Source organism: Cucurbita pepo, chromosome LG05 (assembly GCF_002806865.2).
Source record: "Cucurbita pepo subsp. pepo cultivar mu-cu-16 chromosome LG05, ASM280686v2, whole genome shotgun sequence".
Lineage (NCBI taxonomy): Eukaryota > Viridiplantae > Streptophyta > Magnoliopsida > Cucurbitales > Cucurbitaceae > Cucurbita > Cucurbita pepo.
The window spans coordinates 4,656,390-4,679,537 of NC_036642.1; the positions used below are offsets into that span (position 1 = coordinate 4,656,390).

Below are 23,148 nucleotides of genomic sequence, written 5' to 3' on the forward strand. Positions count from 1 at the left end.
AAATCTACGAAAATTTATGTTTAAATTGGATAATATCATACCATTGTGGAGACGCGTGATTCATAGATACAAATCTGTATATGCCCATAAATTTATATTTAATCGTTTTTATATATTTAAAAAAAATGCAATTTATAGTATTTTGTTATAAGGCGTAACTTTGAAGGGTCTAAACAAACCTATTAGTAAAACCAGTGACAGATTTGATCAAATCCGTATACCTAATAAGTCTTATAATTACATATTATGAACATGCGAAAGTGTTTGTTTCACAAGTAACAATTGTTTGTCTGATGTCCTATATCCATTAAATAGAGAAATAAATCATTATTTATAAAGGTGTGAAAACCTCTATTATAACATAGTCCAAATGAAATAATATTTGTGTGGAAAATGAGAGGTGATGATATTAAGAAATGAAAGAAACTGATGGGCACTTATTTTGGAGGTATTGAATTGAGTGTCAAAGATTGTAGAAAGACGTAGACTCTTCTAACGTCCCCACACCATCAGCCCCACCATCATTAACCCGTCGGCATCGGCATCTGCATGCAGCTTCCCGGCCGCCATAATCTTCGTCACCCTTTTCTCTTTCCATCATTTCCTGCCTTTTAATTGGCTTACAAAATCAGTGCCACGTCATAATTTGTTTTATTTTCACTTTTTGGAGTTTAGAATTTATATTATTATACAGACAAAAGTTTGGATTATCAACTACTTTAATTGGTCGAATTAAGAAACGTTTTGAAATAGAACTCTAGATTCGAGTCGTGTGCTACGTCTGTTTGGTTGGTGAGTTGAATTTAGAGATGGGCACGAGATAGTAATAGAAAAGTCGTTCCTATTTTCATTCCCTCACCCATTTCATTCCGCAATTCTTACGAAATTATCCTATTTAATTTTATAGAAATCGGGTATATTTTTATTTTTTTAGTCACATTTATAGTTTAAATTAGGGGTAAAAAATACTCGTTAAATTAAAAAAAAAAAAAAATTACACAGATTCATCCTAAGAGACCATGGGCTCAGCCCAACAGCTTTATCGGAAGGAATTAAGCCCAAGAGACCATACGTTTCACATCACAATCACTCAATCCAAACGAACCGGATCGGTTCGGTTGGAGCGGCATGAACCGATCTCCATCATAATTCAGGAGTAAAGAAAAACCCTGCGTGTCTAATTCTGTTCGTTCGTCGTCGACTCTCTTCGAATCTAAGTGCCTTGGCGGCAGCGGGATAGCAGTGCAACAGCGCGCAGTTGTAGCCATAGACGAATAGTGGGAGAATTTTGTACCACGAAGTAGCGCGGTAGACTAGCATCAGATATGTGGTGGCTTCGCGGTATTCAAACAATTAGAAATGCAGATGGAGGTGGAGGTGGAGGTTCTGCTGGCCTTGTTTTCAGCACATTCGCGAGGTATTTCTCGAGGTCGCGAGCAGAGAATCTTAGGAAAATCAATCCCAAGTTGACCCCTCATGAGGCTTCTTTGGTTGCTCAAGATCTCTATGGTGTCGTCAAGCAGCATGGACCGCTCACAGTTTCCAATGCTTGGATTAAAGCCCAGGTAGGTTTTCTTCACCTTCTGTTACATTTCATCGATTATTTTCTTTCATTTCGAAGTTGGATGATGGTTATCGAAACTGCAGCGTATGGACCGCTCAAAGTTGCTTGATCTAGGTTAGCTCTGCAGCCACATTAGTTAAAGCCTGATATTGAGTCTCAATCTGAATGGGGATATGCTTTTGATTTGAAGTGACCTATCTTTTAGATGAATGTTCATTCACTTATTGAAGAATGCTTACCAAGTCATTCGGCTGGAGCATGTAGATTACTTCATTCAAAACGCCATTAAGAAATGNGGGCTCAGCCCAACAGCTTTATCGGAAGGAATTAAGCCCAAGAGACCATACGTTTCACATCACAATCACTCAATCCAAACGAACCGGATCGGTTCGGTTGGAGCGGCATGAACCGATCTCCATCATAATTCAGGAGTAAAGAAAAACCCTGCGTGTCTAATTCTGTTCGTTCGTCGTCGACTCTCTTCGAATCTAAGTGCCTTGGCGGCAGCGGGATAGCAGTGCAACAGCGCGCAGTTGTAGCCATAGACGAATAGTGGGAGAATTTTGTACCACGAAGTAGCGCGGTAGACTAGCATCAGATATGTGGTGGCTTCGCGGTATTCAAACAATTAGAAATGCAGATGGAGGTGGAGGTGGAGGTTCTGCTGGCCTTGTTTTCAGCACATTCGCGAGGTATTTCTCGAGGTCGCGAGCAGAGAATCTTAGGAAAATCAATCCCAAGTTGACCCCTCATGAGGCTTCTTTGGTTGCTCAAGATCTCTATGGTGTCGTCAAGCAGCATGGACCGCTCACAGTTTCCAATGCTTGGATTAAAGCCCAGGTAGGTTTTCTTCACCTTCTGTTACATTTCATCGATTATTTTCTTTCATTTCGAAGTTGGATGATGGTTATCGAAACTGCAGCGTATGGACCGCTCAAAGTTGCTTGATCTAGGTTAGCTCTGCAGCCACATTAGTTAAAGCCTGATATTGAGTCTCAATCTGAATGGGGATATGCTTTTGATTTGAAGTGACCTATCTTTTAGATGAATGTTCATTCACTTATTGAAGAATGCTTACCAAGTCATTCGGCTGGAGCATGTAGATTACTTCATTCAAAACGCCATTAAGAAATGAATTACTAATATCTAGCTACCCAAATTAGCGACCATTTTTCAAAGCAATACTAATTATTAGTAAGGCAAATGAGAAGTTTTTGAGTATTTTTGACGAAACTCTTCTGCAACAAACAAGCTTTGTTCCCTTGAACACTTACTACCGCATGTAGTTTTATATTGAACACCCGTTTGTTGCTGTTTCCTAGAGATGCTCAGGAGGAGCAGTGGCGAGTGAAGTGGGTTAGAATGAGTAGCCCAGCGGGACCAACCATCTTGGATTGGCTCCATAAAAAATAGGTACCTTCAGCATGTGTCACTGGTACTGTCCCAAGTGTGCTTCTTGTCCTATTGACACCCCTCTGCTCACACCACCTTCCTTTACTCTCTGTAATGTATTACTTCCATTGGCACTTTTCCATAAGCCTCCTTGGTCTTCTCTTCTANTCAGTGCCACGTCATAATTTGTTTTATTTTCACTTTTTGGAGTTTAGAATTTATATTATTATACAGACAAAAGTTTGGATTATCAACTACTTTAATTGGTCGAATTAAGAAACGTTTTGAAATAGAACTCTAGATTCGAGTCGTGTGCTACGTCTGTTTGGTTGGTGAGTTGAATTTAGAGATGGGCACGAGATAGTAATAGAAAAGTCGTTCCTATTTTCATTCCCTCACCCATTTCATTCCGCAATTCTTACGAAATTATCCTATTTAATTTTATAGAAATCGGGTATATTTTTATTTTTTTAGTCACATTTATAGTTTAAATTAGGGGTAAAAAATACTCGTTAAATTAAAAAAAAAAAAAAATTACACAGATTCATCCTAAGAGACCATGGGCTCAGCCCAACAGCTTTATCGGAAGGAATTAAGCCCAAGAGACCATACGTTTCACATCACAATCACTCAATCCAAACGAACCGGATCGGTTCGGTTGGAGCGGCATGAACCGATCTCCATCATAATTCAGGAGTAAAGAAAAACCCTGCGTGTCTAATTCTGTTCGTTCGTCGTCGACTCTCTTCGAATCTAAGTGCCTTGGCGGCAGCGGGATAGCAGTGCAACAGCGCGCAGTTGTAGCCATAGACGAATAGTGGGAGAATTTTGTACCACGAAGTAGCGCGGTAGACTAGCATCAGATATGTGGTGGCTTCGCGGTATTCAAACAATTAGAAATGCAGATGGAGGTGGAGGTGGAGGTTCTGCTGGCCTTGTTTTCAGCACATTCGCGAGGTATTTCTCGAGGTCGCGAGCAGAGAATCTTAGGAAAATCAATCCCAAGTTGACCCCTCATGAGGCTTCTTTGGTTGCTCAAGATCTCTATGGTGTCGTCAAGCAGCATGGACCGCTCACAGTTTCCAATGCTTGGATTAAAGCCCAGGTAGGTTTTCTTCACCTTCTGTTACATTTCATCGATTATTTTCTTTCATTTCGAAGTTGGATGATGGTTATCGAAACTGCAGCGTATGGACCGCTCAAAGTTGCTTGATCTAGGTTAGCTCTGCAGCCACATTAGTTAAAGCCTGATATTGAGTCTCAATCTGAATGGGGATATGCTTTTGATTTGAAGTGACCTATCTTTTAGATGAATGTTCATTCACTTATTGAAGAATGCTTACCAAGTCATTCGGCTGGAGCATGTAGATTACTTCATTCAAAACGCCATTAAGAAATGAATTACTAATATCTAGCTACCCAAATTAGCGACCATTTTTCAAAGCAATACTAATTATTAGTAAGGCAAATGAGAAGTTTTTGAGTATTTTTGACGAAACTCTTCTGCAACAAACAAGCTTTGTTCCCTTGAACACTTACTACCGCATGTAGTTTTATATTGAACACCCGTTTGTTGCTGTTTCCTAGAGATGCTCAGGAGGAGCAGTGGCGAGTGAAGTGGGTTAGAATGAGTAGCCCAGCGGGACCAACCATCTTGGATTGGCTCCATAAAAAATAGGTACCTTCAGCATGTGTCACTGGTACTGTCCCAAGTGTGCTTCTTGTCCTATTGACACCCCTCTGCTCACACCACCTTCCTTTACTCTCTGTAATGTATTACTTCCATTGGCACTTTTCCATAAGCCTCCTTGGTCTTCTCTTCTAGGATAGATACTTCCTATTTCCAAATTCCCTTTAGTTTCGTAATCATCTTTGTCACCATGTTAAACTCCTCCTCGATATGAACAAGTTTCATCTCAATGGTACTCTATACTCTTATGATATTCCCTTCCACGACATCTAGATCTAGTCTTGTCTTCATTTTCTTTCATTAGTAAGCATTTCCTAGAACCACACTAATCTAGCACTACTTTTGGTTAACACCTAGAAGGGTATTTTCCTTCTTGCATCAGGTATCCCAAAAGGACATCATATATGGACTCTTTTCTGCCAAGTTAATTAGTTCAAGAACACCATCAAGTACATCATGCATCCAACTTGCTAGTTTTCGTTCAATTTCTTTCTGTGCTATGTATGTATAGTAGTGGCCTATCGAAACCTTTGAAAGAGTGGAAATATTCCCTTCAATCAAATTAAAGACATTTCAATAACGTACCAAAAGGATCTTTACTGGAGCTTTGAACTTCTTGAATATGGCGAAAGCTTTAGACTTGACTTTGACAGGATAAGCCCAGGTAAATTACCAAAGTCATAAAGCAAACGAATTAAAAAACTATAGCCTTCTTTGAAAGGGATGTGTGTAGGTCCTCAGATATCAATATGCACTATTTCAAGAGGATAAGTGGTGTATGAGTGAGAGGGGGATAAGGTAGTATTGCAGTAAGTGAAAACTTCAGACTTGACTTTGTGGGGAAAGATCTAGGTAAATGTAGCTAAGTCATCAAGGAAATGAATGAAAGACTTAATAGCTTCCTCAGAAGGAGATATGAGATAAGCGCTGGCCGCCAAATATCAGTACACTCTATTTCAAGAGGATAAGTGGACGAGTGAAACGGAGGTGAGGCAGTGTATGACACTTCCCTTCTTTTGTCAGGCATGACATGAAACAGTATCTCCTTTAACTGAACAATCAAGAAACAAGGTCATGGCTTTCTTAGTTACTCTGAAAGTCGTGTCCCAATTGTAACTGTAAGTGCCGCGAGTAAATTTGGATATATTCAAAGACAAACCAACAACTAATATCAACAATAGAAGTGTAACAGCTCAAGCCCACCGGTAGTAGATATTGTCCGCTTTGTCCTGTTATGTATCGCCGTCAGCCTCACGGTTCTAAAACGTGTCTGTTAGGGAGAGGTTTCCACACCCTTATAAAGAATGTTTCGTTCCCCTCCCCAACGGACGTGGGATCTCACAATCCACCCCCCTTCGAGGCCCAGCGTCCTCGTTTGCAATTGTTCGGTGTCTGGCTCTGATACCTTTTGTAATAGTCCAAACCCACTGCTAGTAGATATTGTCCGCTTTGGCCCATTACGTATCGCCGTCAGCCTCACGGTTTTAAAACGTGTCCACTAGGGAGAGGTTTTCACATTCTTATAAGGAATGTTTCGTTCCCCTCTCCAACCGATGTGGGATCTCACAATCCACCCCTTTTAGAGGCCCAGCATTAGAGTCAGACAGCGGTTAGTGTGCCAACGAGAGATACAAATTTCACACGAGATTGAAAAAAGTACAAAACGGATAATTAAAAAAAAAACTTAAACATGCCCCAACGTTGAACAAAGAACATAGTTGTTGTGTATAAAAAGTTCCAATAGAATTCTTACTTTTGAAATTGGATCATTGGAATATATCTTATAGAAGCCAATGATGACTTAATCCATCATGTCTGTGACATGGGAAGGCCGTAGGAATATTTATTACATATAGAAATTGTGCACCGTTCATCAGCCCTCGTGAAAAGCAGTGAATTGAATTGAATTTTATGGCCCTTCTATCTAATACTGCTTTTCATATCAGGAATCTGGCGTGGGTGGATTGAACAGCAAAACACACATGAAGCTGTTGCTGAAATGGATGAGGGGAAGGAAGATGCTGCAGCTTTTCTGCAACCAAGTTGGTTCGAACAAGAAATTTCTGCTCGCCACGCCCGATGATCCTCGAGCAGAAGAGTTGAAGAGTGCTTCAGAACCAGTAGTCCAGAGACGAAAGAAACAGAAGGCACAAATAAGGAGGAGAAAGACATCAAAATAAACTTTTGCCAACGTCCATGAGTTTACGATGCAGTCGATGGACTACCCTCGGACTTGTTAGTACTGATGGCGGGCTCACGACTTATGACGATGAATTTATGAGTTTCTGCCATCACTGTTTTCCCCCAAATTTCAACTCTTTTGGGTGTTATGCAAGGTTTCTTTTGAACATTTCACGTTGACTTGGTTTCCATGCATTGACTGACAAACATGCATTTGAATCGTGGTTGATAAAAAAAGCATGGATTAGGATGTCTCATTGGATTAAACAATTTAAGTCGAATAAAAATCTTGAATTTTTAAAATATGACGAAGTTTAAAATCAAATATATCTCAACAATATATGTTTTTTTTCTCATTTTTATACCCATTTAATACAAAAACAATATTCCAATTTTGGTTAAAGAGTTTATGGAAATTCATAAATATCAAATTCAAAATCATAATCTTTAAAAGAAAAAACAACAATTTTCTAAATTTATCAGCAAAGAATTGAAAACGGTTTGGGATTTTAGAAAAATGAATTCAAAGAATATAAATTTTTAATTTTTCTTTAAGATTTGGAAATTCATAAATTAATTAGAAAAGATAAACATACTAAAAGAATAATAACGTATTCAGAAAGGATTCCACAAATCCAGTTCACGGGGTGTTGAGCTCCACGCTCCATCGATTCATTTCTCAAGTGATTGCGTTGTTATGAAAGTCAAATTCTTCCTTCTGCTTCATTTAATCGTTTCTTGAGAGCGATGAGTTCCCATACTTCCTCTGAAGATTGTCTCGGTTGGGCCGCAAGAGATCCGTCTGGATTTCTGTCCCCTTATAAATTCAGTCGTAGGTATGTGATCTTTTAATCCTTTATTGCAACCAGGACACTGAAATTCCTTTTGGTATACCTAGTTGAGTTACTACTGATCGTGTTCTACGTTTTGTTCTGTTTTTCTGAGATCTTGCACCGGGAAATAAAATGCGAATTAGTTTTTGTTGTTTATGATTGTTCTTAACTAAACTAAATACAGTTGCTTCAGATTATGGATGCTAATTAAGTTGTTCGTCATTTCATTGTTTCTCTTCTTCGTCAATGGAGTTACAGAGTTTTCAGTTAAGGCATTTATCTTAGTTACAAACTGGAAAGTTTATACTTGATCAGTTCCTGTCGGAGTTTTCAGCTTCGTGGCTCCCAGTGGGGACATAACTTCCTCTTTCTTTCTCCTTTTCCCCCACATGGCGATTTTCACGGGACAAATTTATCCTTCTCTGAGTTGGAAGATGTGAGGACGATGTCATTTTGGATTCAAATCAAGCTAAATGTCATGTATTATCTAGAGTAGATAATAGATGGAGACTGCTGTTAAGATCCAAGAAATGATTCTATGATCATGTTATTATTTTATTGCGTAATGTACCTCTCAAGCCACATGATTGTCCATCTATGAAGCCAACTTTGTTCATTACTGGAATTCTGTTTACATTGACCTGCTCAAGAGGTGTAAATTTGTTCACTGAGAAATGTGCACTAGAAGGTTCATCATATGATATAGGAAGTAAGGATTGAAATGGTCAATGGTGCTCACTGGAATCGGTCACTGATGAAGAGGATAAAGTGTTCCCTCTGGCTGAGCTTTACTGGTTGCCACGACCAAGCATTTCTAGTAGTGTTCTGATACCATATTAAAAATAAATACTGAGAAGTGAAATGCAAATGAACTGTTTATGAATCATAAATGCTCTGAGATTTAAGTATTCAATCTAGTATCAATGACTTACTGATTAACCTCTTGAGTAAACCAAGTCCTGCTTTTCAAGAGGGTTACGCATTTAAGTTTTTGTATGCTGCAAACTGGTTTTGTTTGAATTTTGAAGTATAGTTATTTTGCGCGTAACTACTGTTTAAGGTACTAGGACTCCTTTAGGGTACGATCCAATGATGGATTGATAATCCAGGATTCTAGTTGATCATCATTATGCAGTGTAATTTATTCAGCATTTTTTCATTATTTGAATCACTTGCAGCCATGATGCTGATCTAAAAATTCTGGACACCCTCCATGTGCCAACTTCTGACGTTGACCTATGTGATTTCATTCACTTTAAAAAACCTGATGAAAATTTCTTCTTATTGATATTTCAGAAATATACTGATTAAGCCTTAACCCTACTCTTAACATTGTCAGGGTTCCTGGAGATGATGATGTTTCAATTACAATAACACATTGCGGAATTTGTTATGCAGACGTATTATGGACAAGAAATAAATTAGGAGATTCAAAATATCCTTTGGTGCCTGGGTACGTTAATCTTTCTTTTGATATGACAAGTTCTCATATTTTTTGAAACTTTTGTAGTGTTTGTCATTAATTGTACAGCAGACATGAGATTGCAGGAATTGTGAAAACTGTTGGCGCAAATGTTCACCGATTTAAAGTTGGAGATCATGTTGGGGTAGGAACTTACGTGAATTCTTGCAGACAATGCGAGTATTGTGAAGATGGTCAAGAAGTTTGTTGCACGGGTGGATCCACTAATACTTTTAATGGAATTGATTTTGACGGTACAATTACAAAGGGAGGATATTCTAACTACATAGTTGTCCATGAGAGGTCAGTTCTAACTCCAACCTATTCTCTTTTATTAATCTGATATCAATTCTACACCATTTCTAAACATCAAGTTCAAGTGGGAAATTGTTTAAAAATAGCCGATCCTTATGTGATTTAAGCATTGACTTATTTGGTATGTTTTTTTTTTTTTTTTCCCTTCTTTCCCTTAAAATTGGTCGAGAATTTTCTCAATTATTTTCAATTCAACTTTCCTAGTCACAAAGCGAATTTCAGGTGTCATGGGGGGACTATTCCATAGCCTTAAAGAAGCATCTTCAATAATTGTACGCTTTTTTTTTTTTTTTTTTTTTTTTTTTTTTTTTTTTTTTTTTTTTTTTTTTTTTNAGGCAACTTGTTACTTTAATAGTTTTTGGTATAACAGTTAATAATATTTCTTATTAGGTATAGATCTATCGTTTTACACTTTGATTAACATTTCATCACATACACGCTTCTATGCAGGAATTACAACTCTTCAAGTTTGCATGAAACTTTTCTGTGCTGTTAGCCTATTCTTTGTTCAAGTTTTTCACGTATTTAATTTTTCTATGGAAAAAAAAAATAATTTTTTTTACCTTTGTACTGGGATGTACAAATTTCCATTGATTCCCAATATTTTAAAGAACACACTACGAACTTAAATTATCATCCAGATTATAAGTGAGAGTAACTTTATTCTTTTACCAGTCATGATTAGTACTCTTTTTGTAAGTCTTCCCAATATAGTAATAAGAATAATGTGGAAATAAATGAATTTGAAAGTAGTTTACAAACTATGCGCAGGGCAATTTTTTCCATCACCTTTTAGAAGTCTTAACCTTCGCTATGTGAATCTGAATGTAGTCTACACATACTATCTTATACTTTACAACATAGCTACTTATCATATGATCCTCCAGCGGATGGCAAGTTTGTGCAGATTCACATTTATTTTCTGGTCATTGATCTACAGATACTGCTACAGAATTCCTGAGAATTATCCTTTAGCTTCAGCTGCTCCTTTGCTTTGTGCTGGAATTACAGTTTATTCTCCAATGATTCGTCATAAGATGAATCAACCTGGTAAATCTCTAGGAGTGATTGGTCTTGGTGGTCTCGGCCACTTGGCAGTGAAGTTCGGGAAGGCTTTTGGACTAAATGTGACAGTTTTTAGCACTAGCATATCCAAGAAAGAAGAAGCCCTGAGCGTTCTTGGAGCAGACAAATTTGTTCTCTCATCTGATACCGAGCAAATGGAGGTTTTATAGAACTAGTTTTCTCTTATGCATCTCATTTTCTTACGAATCAGAATCATCCTCTTATCTGCCCCTTTAATTCCAACCATATTACTCTCAACAGGCCTTGTCTAAGTCCCTTGACTTCATTATCGATGCTGCATCTGGTGATCATCCATTTGATCCATACATGTCTACATTGAAGGTTGGTGGCACTATGGTTCTGGTTGGGTTTCCTTCTCAAGTCAAATTCAGTCCTGCAAGCCTAAATTTGGGTATGTTTGAGGCAACTGGTTTTAATCTAATATAATGTGTTCATGTTCTTCCTCATTTCGAAGAATCTGAAATTGGGGACTTGCGGAATTGTATGAATCGACTATCTCTGGCAGGTATGAGAACTATTTCTGGGAGCGTAACTGGAGGCACTCGAGTGACCCAAGAAATGATCGACTTCTGTGCTGCTCATGGAATCTATCCAAACATTGACGTGATTCCAATTCAATACTCTAATGAAGCCATTGAAAGGGTAATAAAAAACGATGTCAAGTACCGATTTGTAATTGATATTCAAGGCTCCCTAAAATGATGTTGAGAGGCAGAGAAAAGGCGATAAGACTGACTTGTCATAGAACACCAGCATGTTATTTCTTCTACGTTTTTGCATTTGTATGTGTTAAGAATGATATCTCAACAGTATGTCAAATAAAGATTCACGTTAACTCGTTTCTGTGAAGAAATCTTTGAGATGGGAAAATTTTCGTTTTCATTATGAATTTTGTAATGCTGTGGAAAAAATCGTTACTTTCTGTTGCAGCTCCTCACGCTGTCGGTCCTGTGCAGCCACCGCCGATTTCACATACACACCAGCCGAGGAAACCACACCACACGCGCCACCGATCTGGTCCGATCTGTCTCGGCTCGCTCCAGTTGGGTTCAATCGGTCTGGTTTAGTTCAGTTGTCTTCGATTTCTAACTTTATTTTGATTGGAGCTGATTTTAAATAGGGTTTTAATAGAGTTTTCGTGAACCATAAACGAAAAAACCCTGCTTATTCTTACTTTATCTCATGTTTTAGTGAGATAAGTAGTTTATTGGAGAAATTTCGTAAGCTGTGAACGGTGATGATTATGGCTAAGAGCATAACACATCATATATATATATATATATATATATATATATATATATATATATGTTTTTTTTTTTTTTATNTTTTTTTTTTTTTTTTATGTACGATTGGAGTATGAAAGTGCTTATTGTCTATGATACCCATTGATGTTCCGAATATATTCTACTTATGTAATATATAATTTACTATGATAAGGTTACTAGAGAGTTTCCAACTAATTGTGCAAAATCTATTATGACTAGCCTACGTGTATATCTTAGTTGGTTCAGACACAGGGTCACTCCCACATGTTTATGATTATTTTTAGTTGATTCAGACACAGGGTCACTCCCATATGCTTATGATTATTCTTAGTTGGTTCAGACACAGGGTCACGCCCACATGTTTATGATTATTTATGTCTCTTCATATTATTAGGATACCATGAAGGGGCTACTAGAGAGTCACCAACTATTTTTAGTAGTGAGAAGTTTATTATGATTGATTCACATATGTATCTTATTTAGTTTCAATATTGCATGGAATTGCTTTCTTATGTCTATGAATATGTATTTGTCTTTCATATGTATTTGTCTTTCATGTTATTAGGTTATTAGGATAGTGCTACTAGTTGGTTGCCAAGTAACCTCTAATAGTGGGAAGTCTATTATGATCCACTTACATATATTTTAGATAGTTCAAATAGTTCAAGTACGAGGTCACTCCTTTCGTATGATGTCATCAAGATACTATGATAGGGTTGAGAGTCACCAATTAACCTCAAATAGTGAGGAGTTATCATGACCAAAATATTGTAGTTGGCTAAGTCTAGAATTATGATTTTTATGTTTGAAGATAAGTAAGAATGGACATCCAGAGCCTAGTGATAACAAAGTAGTAGGAGCCCATAACAATTTTAATTAGTTGTGGCTTGGCAAGTGAGACTCCTTATTAATTATTTTATATTAACTATGCTAATATTTTTTTTAGATGGTATTTTGATTTGTGACGAGGGTGTTTCAAAACAATGAATTTACGGGGCAAAGATATATTAGAGTTTTAGTTCAATCAAATCTCTCAACCCAACAATAGTTTCTTTTATAATTGAAAAAGTAAAGAATTAACTACTAACTTTTGAAACGGTATTTTGAAAAAATTAGGTACATTTTTTAACTCACATTTTATCCTTCTGTATCGCTTAACTTTATACATTCTTCCGAAGGGTATAAAAAATAAGATTTAAACTTCGAACATTTGTCAAAAATATAATATCTAAACTAATATAAATTTCTTCCGTCACTTAGAACTCTTACTCTCTTAGTTTTATTTTAGAAGGTAAGGTTAGCTCGATACTTTAACTTGTGTCATTGTCCCATAGAAACAAAAACAAAAACAAAAACAAAAATATCTTGCAACCAAGCCGGCACTAACCAAATAACCAACGGTCTAAAAAGTACAGACATTTTAGCATCAAAGTATTTAACTGAAATTTGAAGAAAAGAACATCTGTAGGCTTACATCATTATCAGTAACACAAATCAATTTAAACAATTCCTTTGAATTAGAAACCAAATTTGAACGCCAATACAGACTCCTAACTGTTATAATAACTAAAAAAAGAAAAGAACTTAGTACTCCATTACTTGAACATATTTTTCTTTACAGCGCCATTTCAAAGCACATTCAACACAAAATCCCTAAAGTACAAAGCAGGAAACAGCAGCCAACTTACATTGCATAAGCTCCCTCCTTCTGAACAACTGAGTAACCTGAGAATGAACTCATTCCCAATCTTCAACTTCTTCATTGTCTTCCATGTTGTACCGGCTGAAGTGTTCAACCCTGAACTTCCATTCCCCTTTCACTGGGTCGTGGGATACAAACTCAGCGCCTTGAGCCTCCGTCTTCTTCCTTAGCAACTCCTTATACTTCTCAACTTTAGGCCCTTCAGTATATTGATGCCCGGTTTTCTTGTCGAAGCATTTGATGTTGAGTATTGTTACTTCAGCAGGTTTATTCAGACCTTGCCCACGAGGGGGCTTTTTACTCTCGTCCAGGTAGACGATCACCTCACGGTTGTTAAACTGGACAATGGACTCCAAATCAAGCCTTCGCACGTCGGTCTCACCAAAGAATTTGATGCTTCCAAAACCATGGCGACCCACCACAAAATCTTTAACATGACGGCAAAACCCAGGTTCGGCCCTTTCTTTGGCAGCTAATTCTTGCATCTTTGGCTCTGTATAATAGTCTGAATGCCGAAGCTTTGGCATTAATGCTTCAATATCTGCCCCATGTTCATAAACAATGGCGGCCTCACCAGCTCTATGCCCTCCAAAAGTCCTGTACAAATCCTCCTTTGGGGCAGAGTGATCCTCATGAACCCCATTGGGTTTTTGATTTACTTTGTTAGGATGGATGTTGTCTTTGCTAGTACCATTCTCAACAACATTTCCTGCAAAAAAGAAATCGATAAAACTCATTTATCATGAAAAAGTGAAGCTCCTACTGCTATGATGCACACTATCATTTCCACAAACAAAGCATGATGATCTTAAAACCAAATTGTTCACAAAGCTATGTACATGGCGGAACCTTTTTCTTTATGTAGAAACTCCAACAAAGACGCTAGAGACTCCAATTTTATAAATAGATTCCACCACAAAATAATTCATAAGAACAATAAGCTAGAGAAATTGAAATCAGACGTTAAAAGAAGAAATAAGAACTTGTTCGTTGAGGCGTGTGGAAAGGAAAAATGGAACAGAGAAACTGAAAATATACAAAATTTCAGAAGGGCAAAACTAACCATTGGTATCCTTCAAATTGTTGACAGCCATGGAGGAAGTGCCTTCAGCAATCTTACCTGGAAAAAATTAAGATTGCTAGTCAACAACATATTAAACTTAAAATTTCATTACACCTCACAGGACCACAGGCCATTACATCTTAGCAAAAAAATAAAAAAATAAAAAAATAAAAAAGAAAAAGAAACTATACTATCATGCTTGGTAACAGTTAACATTACATTGTCATAAAAGTAAAAAACTTTTAAGAGTACAAAAACTCCAGAGGCGGAATTATAGGGGCGCTTTTGGACATTTTGTATGCAAATAATGTAGAGAGGAAAACTGCCAAATGCCATATAAAAATTAAGTGGATAACTTAATTTCCGTAAATTAAATGTTCAATTTTTTTACTTGGAATTTAATTAACTTACAGAAAAAAGATCGATTTTATAACTAAATAATAATCTGAATCACATTTTACAGATATCCTAGCCAAATACCACCTAGCTATCGACAAATCAACAATATGAAAAAACACTATTTTACAATGCAGTTTATAAAATAGTCCACAAGAAGAAAATCATAATTCACCGAATACAGTAAAAGCAAAAAGTTCTAAGACTATCTTAATTAATCTTCCAATAGATAGACTTGTTAGGTACGTATCTGACTTCGAATTTGTTGTTTCATATTTTATTGAATCAAATAAATTTAGTGAATTTAAGTTTAGTTTAGTGAGTTTATTTCTAAAAACAGTATATGGATTTGGATTTTTAGGACTCAAACAGTAAAAACTTTAAAAACAACATTTACATGGGTTTTAATATTTTGAAATTCTAAACATATTACTAACAATATTAAAAATAATGAAAACATAACAACTCTGTTTCTATTAAATCTATTGTTTTAAATTCATGGATCATGATCACCAACCAAACAAACCTTTTAAGTGTTCTCAACTATGAAACCTGAACGGTGGAAGGCACTAAACAAAAAAGTCATACCATTTTCACGCACTGAGGTATCCTTCGATGGCAATACTTTCTCTGAACTGGCCCTTGAAGGCCACTGATCTGTGGGACGAATAACCAATGCTCTAGGGTTCTCTCTCGGAATAAAAAGAGCATCCGCCTTTGGAGTGCTTGGTGTCTCTTCATCTTCACTGAAGAATGGAACCTATAAAGGACAGAGCTATAAGTAGTCTATAGACACGAACATTCAAGTGAGGCACCATTTCAGTAACCACCAGCCCTGGTAGAATGTGGGGAAGGGGAAAGGAAAATGATTAACTATAGTAGAAGATACTCATACCCTTGGGCGGCCATCATTCTTAGGATTATATTTTCTTGCAGGCAATCTCATTCGTCGGTGAGACAGGTGGCGGGGTGTCAAGAAGGATGATATTCTCACAGGAGCCGCTTTATCAACAACCTGCATGAGCAAAATCAATTAATAGAGAGTATAAAAAAACAGCACCAAACAACATTCTTCCTGCAGATTTTAGTGATATAGGCAACAAAATTAGACACCATTGATCTAAATCCACTCGAACTTCAGTAAATAAAAACAAGTCCAATTTACCGGCATGCTGGAAATTCCATATTGAATAGAAGGTGCTGCCCCTGGTCTACTAATTGACATCTGTGGCATTGCAGGGAGTGTCCCGAATGGATTTGTGGCCGGTGCTGGTTGTACGATGGGGTTTTGAGTAATAGGCCTACGAAGTACATGCATGCAAATTACCAATACATGGCAATGAATATGTAGACAATAAAGACTGAATGTTTTATGCATACACAAAAAAGAAAATGGTGGAAAAAAAAAAAGCGAAAATCCATCGAACAAAAATAGAAAAGAAACATAAACAATACTAATAAAAACCAACTACTGAAACTGAACTCATAAATTCAGATTTAATTAATTAAGAAGTACAGCACATTAGAATTTAGAGCTTTTCCAGTGAAATGAACTATTGGTGCCTGATGCAAATATTACTATAAAATTTAAGGGACATTTGGTAAAGAATTAACAAGAAAGTTGATAATTTCAGAAACAAACATATCATAGGATAAACATCAAACTTTATTGGCCATGCTCTTTAAACAAATCTAGATACAAGCTAGTTAGGAAAGAAAAACAAATACTTGTCCCCCACATATCTTAAACAAGTTAGTTTGCTCATTCTCTATTGCTTCGTCACCTGTTTTGAAGAGCAATTCTTTTTAATGAGAAATCAAGATTGAGAAAGATGAAAGAATATAAAAGAAAACAAAGAAAAAGGCCCAAAATAAAAGGAGCCTGCATGCAGGAAACTAATTCCAAAGGTGGAAAGTTAAGAATCTTTAGCAGAGGTGCATTTGAGGACCTAGACCATGTCTTGAGGAGATAGCACTTTACCCAGTCAATTTGGTGCAGGTTTTTCATGTTTTTGGTGTCTCAATAGCATGGAGTAGGGAGCGGCGGATGTTCGAGGAGATTTTGATGAATCTCCCTTTAGAGGAAAGGCAAAATTCCTTTGGTACGTTTGGTTTTTGCTATTATGTGGGGGATTTGGCTTGAGAGGAATCTTAGAGTTTTTGGTGAGGGTGTGAAGTTAAAGGGAGAGTAGAGGTAGTTGATTAGGTTTAACGTCTCAATAAGTGCTTCTAAAGTATGGTTTTTTCTTTTTTTTTTTTCCTTTTTTTCTTTTTTTTTTCTTTTTTTTGCATAAGAGGTCTTTTTTTGTTGCTTGTTAAGCTTTTTCTGTAGGGCAGTTTTTTTTTTCCCTTATGTATTTTTTTCATTTCTCTCAAGGAAAGCTTGGTTTAGATCTTTGGCAATCGAAACCTGCAACCTCCTGAACCCAACTCCTATTCTTATCAAGCCAAATGTTTTATTGGACCACAAAGAAAACAGTGAGCCAAGAGAAATCCCTTATCTCAAAGGACAGGAGTGTGAACAACACCTCCTGCAATGCATTGCTTATTTGGACTGATATTTTAATTTGATAACTCGATGATTATTTATCTTACATACATGAATGCTTAGGCTGCTGGTACTGTCCTGCTACAAGTCATTTTAACATTCTTTTTCTCATAGGGGTTTTGAACATACCTTTGATGACCATTTGTTATTTTACCTGTAGTTTAACAATATAGAGAAATATCTTTACTTTTTTTATCATTTCTAATGTTTATAATTTATTTTTCACTTTGTAATAGAAACCAAATGCCACTTTTACATTGAAGATTTTTGTTCAATCAAACACATTTTTTTAGAACATCCTACAACACTTCTGCAAAATTTTAATTAACACATTTATAATATTAAAAAGAATTAACCAGTTTGGATTTATTTTCTTTGAAAATTTGTGTCCAGACCAGAGACCCCCTAAGATTTTTAGTTTCTACCAAACATTATGTGAATCCTTCCTTAGCAAAATCAAGAGACGCCAACTTTATTAAATGCAAAAAAAAAAAAAAAAAAAAAAAAAAAAAAAAAAAAAAAAAAAAAAAAAAAAAAAAAAAAAAAAAAAAAAANGAAAATCAAAACGCAACAAATATGCAGATTAGAGCGAATAACAAGGGAATGCGTGACTTACGATTGTCCAAAGTTACTCTGCCCAAAAATGCTTGAAGTTCCAGCAAAACTACTTGAACCAACTAAGGGGTAAAAATAATCAAGTTAGTACATTAATATAAAAGGTTTGAATGCTCAACAAAATGATTGGTCAGTTCTAATGAAATGAGCTTACTTGGTTGAGTCTGACCCAGGTTGCTAAAAAAGGAAGTGGGTGCCTGTGCCTGTGCCTGTGCCTGTTGAAAAGGCATAGAGAAAGAGGCCTACAGTATCAATAAGTTTACAAATTGTTATTATATAAAAACTACAGATAACCAACACTACAATTTTCAAGTTACTATGAATTGAAACTATTAATTACAACAGAAGCCCTTAATCAATAATCATTACTAAGTTCACTGATCTTGAAGTGGAAAAAAATCAAATCAGAGCCCAACTCATGAAGTGAACAAAAGAAAGTACACCAGAGAAGAAGAAATTGTGAACTCCTGCACCTACCGAAGTAATATCAAGTGAAATGCCAAATATAAAATTTCATTATCATACACTTACATATTACTCTATGAAACTTTCTATTCCCATTTCTTCACACAAGGAGGGAATATGGTGACATATAATTACATAAAAGTGATGAGACTTATTAATCAATGCACAGTTGTCCAACCTGAAGAAAAGTGCAAGTAATATGGTAACGTCAAAAAAGGCTACATACAGATGATTGACCAAAACCCATTGGATTGCTTGAAGTTAGGAGTGATGGCGAGCTTGAGAAAAGGTTCCCTCCAACCCCAGACGAAGGTTGACTAAACAAGCTGGGTTGTGAAAAGGGAGCACCAAAGGCTGAACCAGTCTGCCCAATTGAAGGTGCTGTGGATTGGAAAAGGGAAGATGATTGGGTGTTACTAAAATTTAAGCTGGAAGGAAAAGTAAGATTTGTTCCAGGAGATGTAGTTGAACTAAAAGCAGGTTGTGAGGCAAGGGGTTGAGCGTTAGATGAACCGAATAAGGATGAGCTTCCAAATTGAGAGGTTGTTGATGATAGAAAAGATGATGATGTTGATGCAGCGGTCGTTGATGCAAATGGGTTTGATGAAGAGGATGGAGCAAATGCTGAAGAATTAAATGAAAATGTCGTTGAAGGTCCAAAAGTACCAAAACCAGAAGGTTTAGGTGCAAATGGATTGGTAGATGCGGCTGTAGAAAAAGGATTTGAACTTGATTGACTAAATGTTGAAGAAGCTAGAAGGTTAGGCTGTGCAGTAGAAACACCAAAGCCAACACCACCAGTAGACTGACCAGCAGGAAGAGGTCCTCCTGCAGAGCAAACATATTCAGAACTATTAATATCAGGGGCCAAACATTGTACATTTTTCAAAAAAAAAAATGGTACCTTTATCTCCCAATTGATAGTCCTCCCATCTCAACTCTTCGTGACTTTTATCTTTGTAAGCAGGCATGGCTGATATAGACTCCAACTTTCCAGCTGCTTGAGTACTGCCACTTCCAGAATCTGGCTCAGTTGTTGGTGCATATGGAGTTACTCTACTGCCCCCACGCTGTCCACCAAAACCTGCCTGCCCAAAACCACTAGTCCCAAACGTAGTAGTGGACTGTGCTCCTGTATTAAATTCAAAAGTACGCGTATTCAATACCAATGAAGCAAAAAATTCCATAGCTCCAAAAGAAATATTAATTGCAATAACTAGTAAGATATTTCAAACTGCCTCACCAAAGGGAGAACTCTGCGCTCCAAAAGGAGATGTATTAGTGCCAAAAGTGCTGCTACCAAATGCAGAAGTGGACTGGCCAAAAGCAGGAGTGGACCCAAAGCTAAAGGATGGACTGCTAGAAGCTCCAAAAGCAGGAGTACTTGAAGCCCCAAAAGCAGGAGTACTAGAAACTCCAAAAGTAGGAGTACTAGAAGCACCAAATCCACCTCCAGATCCAAAAACAGGGGTGCTTAATGAACCAAATGAACTCCCAGTACTACCAAATGCAGGAGTGCTTGTAGAACCAAAGGCAGGAGTGCTTGTAGCGCCAAAGGCTGGGGTGCTGGCAGCGCCAAATGCAGGGGTGCTTGTGGCACCAAATGCCGGGGTACTCGTGGTGCCAAATGCTGGGGCGCTGCTTGTGGCACCAAAGGCAGGAGTACTTGTCGTGCCAAAGGCAGGAGAGCTAGTGGCTCCAAATGCAGGCTGACTAGGGGCACCAAAAGGTGATGAACCAAAGACATTGCTTCCAAATGCTGGCTGAGATTGCTGGCTTGTGCTTCCAAATGCTGGCTGAGATTGCTGGTTTGTGCTTCCAAATGGATTTGTTTGGGCAGGAGTAGATCCAAAGCCTCCAAACAGGGGCTTCTGCCCAAAAATGGAGGAACCTGCCAGAAAAGAGGGCAACATAATTAAACCCATAGAATAAATGGAATATGTGATAAAATAATTTCAAGTTTTCCTAGTTGCAATCTGTAATCTGACTTGAATGCCATTTAACAAAAGTAATGGTAGGGAATTTATAGTGGCTTCATCAAAAAGAATATACAAAGAAAAAGTATCAAACAATTCCTAATTAAAAGAGTCGATGTATTATCAAACAATATAACACTAGAAACCTTCACCAAAGGAAGATAATAAATACATGCATATAAGCAGAGGGATAAAGAGCAATCATTACAATTAACACATTTCACAATCCCGAAAGGAAAATTTTGAAAAGTTAATTGACTTCCATGTTATTTTTCATTTTAATTCTAAAATTGCTATAACCATTCATTCAGCCTTTCGGAACGAATAAGTCTACACATGGAAGAAATTTGTTCACATAATGACATGAAATCTCTCGTGTTCATTGAAGAAATGGTCAACTCAACATAAAATATATATTGCAGAACTGCGTTTGCAGAAAAATGATTGCTTAAGAACACAATGAAAATTTCTTATAGCTGAATAACCAAAATAAAATGCATGTACAATCTGCCAAATATTTGATCAAATCCATGTAAAAGCACTAGCATCGCTGAAGCTCTTATAGGGTCAGTGAAGAACTGATCATCAGCGGACAAAAGACAATTACTTATAGACATACCTCCAAATGATGAAGACGATGAACTACCAAAAGCAGGAGTTGATGTCGATCCAAAAGTGGGAGCTCCAAAAGCCGGCGATGAGGAACCACCAAATGTTGTGGTTGAAGAAGCAAAGGGGGAAGAAGACTGGGCTGCCCCAAACACACCTGTTGCTGTACCACCAAACACTGAATTTCCTGCCTGTGAGCCAAATGGTGATGTACTGCCGAAGGGCTTAGGTGCAAAAGGATTACTACTTGCGTTGGCAGTTTGCCCAAAGACTGGTTGAGATCCAAAAGGGCTACTAGACGGTTGCCCAAAAGCTGAGTGTCAAAACAATCCCACTTAGTACAAGAACTTAGAATTTCGATCGGTGCAATAGCTAAAGAAAGTTAAAAAATACTTCTACCAAAACTTTCCACTTGATTCCTTCCCTTCTTTTTCAAATGAAAAACAAAAAACAATTATTCTACCCAACTTAAAGATGAAACATAGGTTGAGATAGATCGGCAGCTTAACAAATATGATGCAATTAGGATAACAAACCTATGCGAAAATGCGAAGACAAGCACCAATTCCTTAAAACGTAAAATAAAAGAAATACTTACGGTTGGGAGAACCGAACATCCTTCTTAATTAATCCCCAGACGCAACTGAGTAGGTTAGCCACTGATCTCGAAATGGAAAAGAAACAGAATCCAAATCAATCAATCATGGAGCAAACAACATAAAACAAAAGCCTCCACTACCACCAGCACTGAGTCACAAACCGCAAAAACAAACATAAATCAAATTCTTACTCTTACCAACAGTGAAGCAAGAAAATTAATATTCAATACAGCACACCACACAATTAGTTCAACGACAATCAAACATCCTAGTAGGAAAAACAAATATGAACCAAACAAGAAAATAAACTAAGAATTTCAAAGAAAAAATAACTTGGAGGCAGAGGTAGATTCTTCTTCAAGCCACTGGCGGATGTGCTTGACGTTGCGCCTGAAGATTGAAGCCGATTGCTTCACATCGCTCCTCAAAAGAAGAACCACAGCGCCAACTCCGGCCACCGTCAAGATGAAGTTCGTTAAAGCCATCTACGTGAATCCCAATCCCAACTTCCGGACCAAACAAAACAAAANAAAAAAAAAAAAAAAAAAAAAAAAAAAAAAAAAAAAAAAAAAAAAAAAAAAAAAAAAAAAAAAAAAAAAAAAAAAAAAAAAGAAATCGCGATTAAAAATCAAAATCCAGTCACACACGAAGAAGAAACCCGTAGCATCAAACCATTCAAGAAAGGACCAAAAAACGCAGCTGCCTCCAATAAGGAAACGAGAAATTGGAGCATAGAAAACAGCAAAAGAAGGGGAGGGGAGAAGAAAAATGCGGGAAGATAGGGATTGGGAAGAGGAAGAGGAGTGGGCATAGATCTGCATAAGGGAACGAGAAGCTTACCGAATCGATTTCGTGAGCATAGGCAGTGAGGTCGAAAGGGAGGAAACAAGAGAAGGCTCCCAGATGAAGAAGAAGAAGAAGAAGAAGAAGGAATAAACGAGGGATGGAGAGATGAAACCACGTTATTTAAATGGGGAAAACTCCTTACTCACTAATCCGCATTTTAGCGTTCAAAACTAATCCTCTTACCACACCGTTTTGCTTCCCCTAATCTCGTTTTGCTTCCCCTAATCTCGTTTTACTTCTAAATTACTTCATATTATTAGTCACGATTTTCTTTTTTTTTATTTTTTACATTTTTATTCCAATCAAATTAAAACTTTAATCCTGTGTTTTCTTTTAATTCAAATTACTATATTTCATTTTAAATCTTTATTAAAAATCTGATTGAAATTTGTATCCTTTAAATATTTAATTGTTTATTAATATTTAAAAGCCTATAAATTTATTAGACACAAAATCAATCAATAAAAGTAATTAAAATATAAAAATTATGAATTAACTTTTAATATTATAAATTATTTTAATTAGCTATGAGTGACATCTA

At 36.9% G+C, this 23,148-nt stretch overlaps 4 protein-coding genes across 5 annotated transcripts; 2 read left to right on the forward strand and 2 right to left on the reverse strand.

Moving 5' to 3' along the window:
- The first annotated feature begins 3,673 nt into the window (after positions 1-3,673).
- LOC111796041 lies at positions 3,674-7,081 on the forward strand. The gene is made up of 2 exons (XM_023678734.1): positions 3,674-4,061; positions 6,593-7,081. The coding sequence occupies exons 1-2, from the start codon at positions 3,822-3,824 to the stop codon at positions 6,824-6,826; spliced, it is 474 nt and encodes a 157-aa protein (XP_023534502.1). The 5' UTR covers positions 3,674-3,821; the 3' UTR covers positions 6,827-7,081.
- A 350-nt stretch (positions 7,082-7,431) lies between these two features.
- On the forward strand, positions 7,432-11,387 carry LOC111796008 (probable cinnamyl alcohol dehydrogenase 1). Its single transcript, XM_023678682.1, has 6 exons — positions 7,432-7,663; positions 9,000-9,113; positions 9,195-9,425; positions 10,378-10,663; positions 10,764-10,914; positions 11,029-11,387. Exons 1-6 carry the CDS (start codon positions 7,575-7,577, stop codon positions 11,223-11,225), a joined length of 1,068 nt encoding a protein of 355 aa, XP_023534450.1. The 5' UTR covers positions 7,432-7,574; the 3' UTR covers positions 11,226-11,387.
- A 1,846-nt stretch (positions 11,388-13,233) lies between these two features.
- LOC111795952 (nuclear pore complex protein NUP98A-like) lies at positions 13,234-22,717 on the reverse strand. Of its 2 annotated transcripts, none has more exons than XM_023678601.1 (13): positions 22,602-22,717; positions 21,761-21,821; positions 21,173-21,475; positions 19,821-20,468; positions 19,482-19,709; positions 18,804-19,405; positions 18,267-18,327; positions 18,114-18,174; positions 16,115-16,250; positions 15,845-15,964; positions 15,538-15,709; positions 14,554-14,610; positions 13,234-14,199 (listed from the first exon to the last, which is right to left on the reverse strand). In XM_023678601.1, the coding sequence occupies exons 2-13, from the start codon at positions 21,777-21,779 to the stop codon at positions 13,526-13,528; spliced, it is 3,081 nt and encodes a 1,026-aa protein (XP_023534369.1). In that variant the 5' UTR covers positions 21,780-21,821; positions 22,602-22,717; the 3' UTR covers positions 13,234-13,525. The 2 variants fall into 2 exon arrangements, with proteins under 2 accessions (XP_023534369.1, XP_023534368.1); XM_023678600.1 differs by having other exon boundaries at positions 18,267-18,354.
- LOC111795026 lies at positions 21,864-22,284 on the reverse strand. Its single transcript, XM_023677250.1, has 2 exons — positions 22,095-22,284; positions 21,864-21,909 (listed from the first exon to the last, which is right to left on the reverse strand). Exons 1-2 carry the CDS (start codon positions 22,244-22,246, stop codon positions 21,864-21,866), a joined length of 198 nt encoding a protein of 65 aa, XP_023533018.1. The 5' UTR covers positions 22,247-22,284.
- Positions 22,718-23,148: the final 431 nt, after the last annotated feature.

What these genes read in the sequence shown, in the direction of transcription:
- LOC111795952 (XM_023678600.1), bottom strand. An exon ending in ATGGAATTTCCAGCATGCCG is followed by an intron (nt 15,965 to 16,114) that starts GTAAATTGGACT and finishes TTGCTCATGCAG; the next exon opens with GTTGTTGATAAAGCGGCTCC. An exon ending in CAATTTGAAGGATACCAATG is followed by an intron (nt 14,200 to 14,553) that starts GTTAGTTTTGCC and finishes TCTTTTTTGCAG; the next exon opens with GAAATGTTGTTGAGAATGGT.
- LOC111796008 (XM_023678682.1), top strand. Translation starts at nt 7,575, where the DNA reads ATGAGTTCCCATACTTCCTCTGAAGATTGTCTCGGTTGGGCCGCAAGA. An exon ending in TACATAGTTGTCCATGAGAG is followed by an intron (nt 9,426 to 10,377) that starts GTCAGTTCTAAC and finishes ATTGATCTACAG; the next exon opens with ATACTGCTACAGAATTCCTG. An exon ending in CTGATACCGAGCAAATGGAG is followed by an intron (nt 10,664 to 10,763) that starts GTTTTATAGAAC and finishes TACTCTCAACAG; the next exon opens with GCCTTGTCTAAGTCCCTTGA.
- LOC111796041 (XM_023678734.1), top strand. Translation starts at nt 3,822, where the DNA reads ATGTGGTGGCTTCGCGGTATTCAAACAATTAGAAATGCAGATGGAGGT. An exon ending in ATGCTTGGATTAAAGCCCAG is followed by an intron (nt 4,062 to 6,592) that starts GTAGGTTTTCTT and finishes TTTTCATATCAG; the next exon opens with GAATCTGGCGTGGGTGGATT.
- LOC111795026 (XM_023677250.1), bottom strand. Translation starts at nt 22,246, where the DNA reads ATGGCTTTAACGAACTTCATCTTGACGGTGGCCGGAGTTGGCGCTGTG. An exon ending in GAATCTACCTCTGCCTCCAA is followed by an intron (nt 21,910 to 22,094) that starts GTTATTTTTTCT and finishes TTTGTGACTCAG; the next exon opens with TGCTGGTGGTAGTGGAGGCT.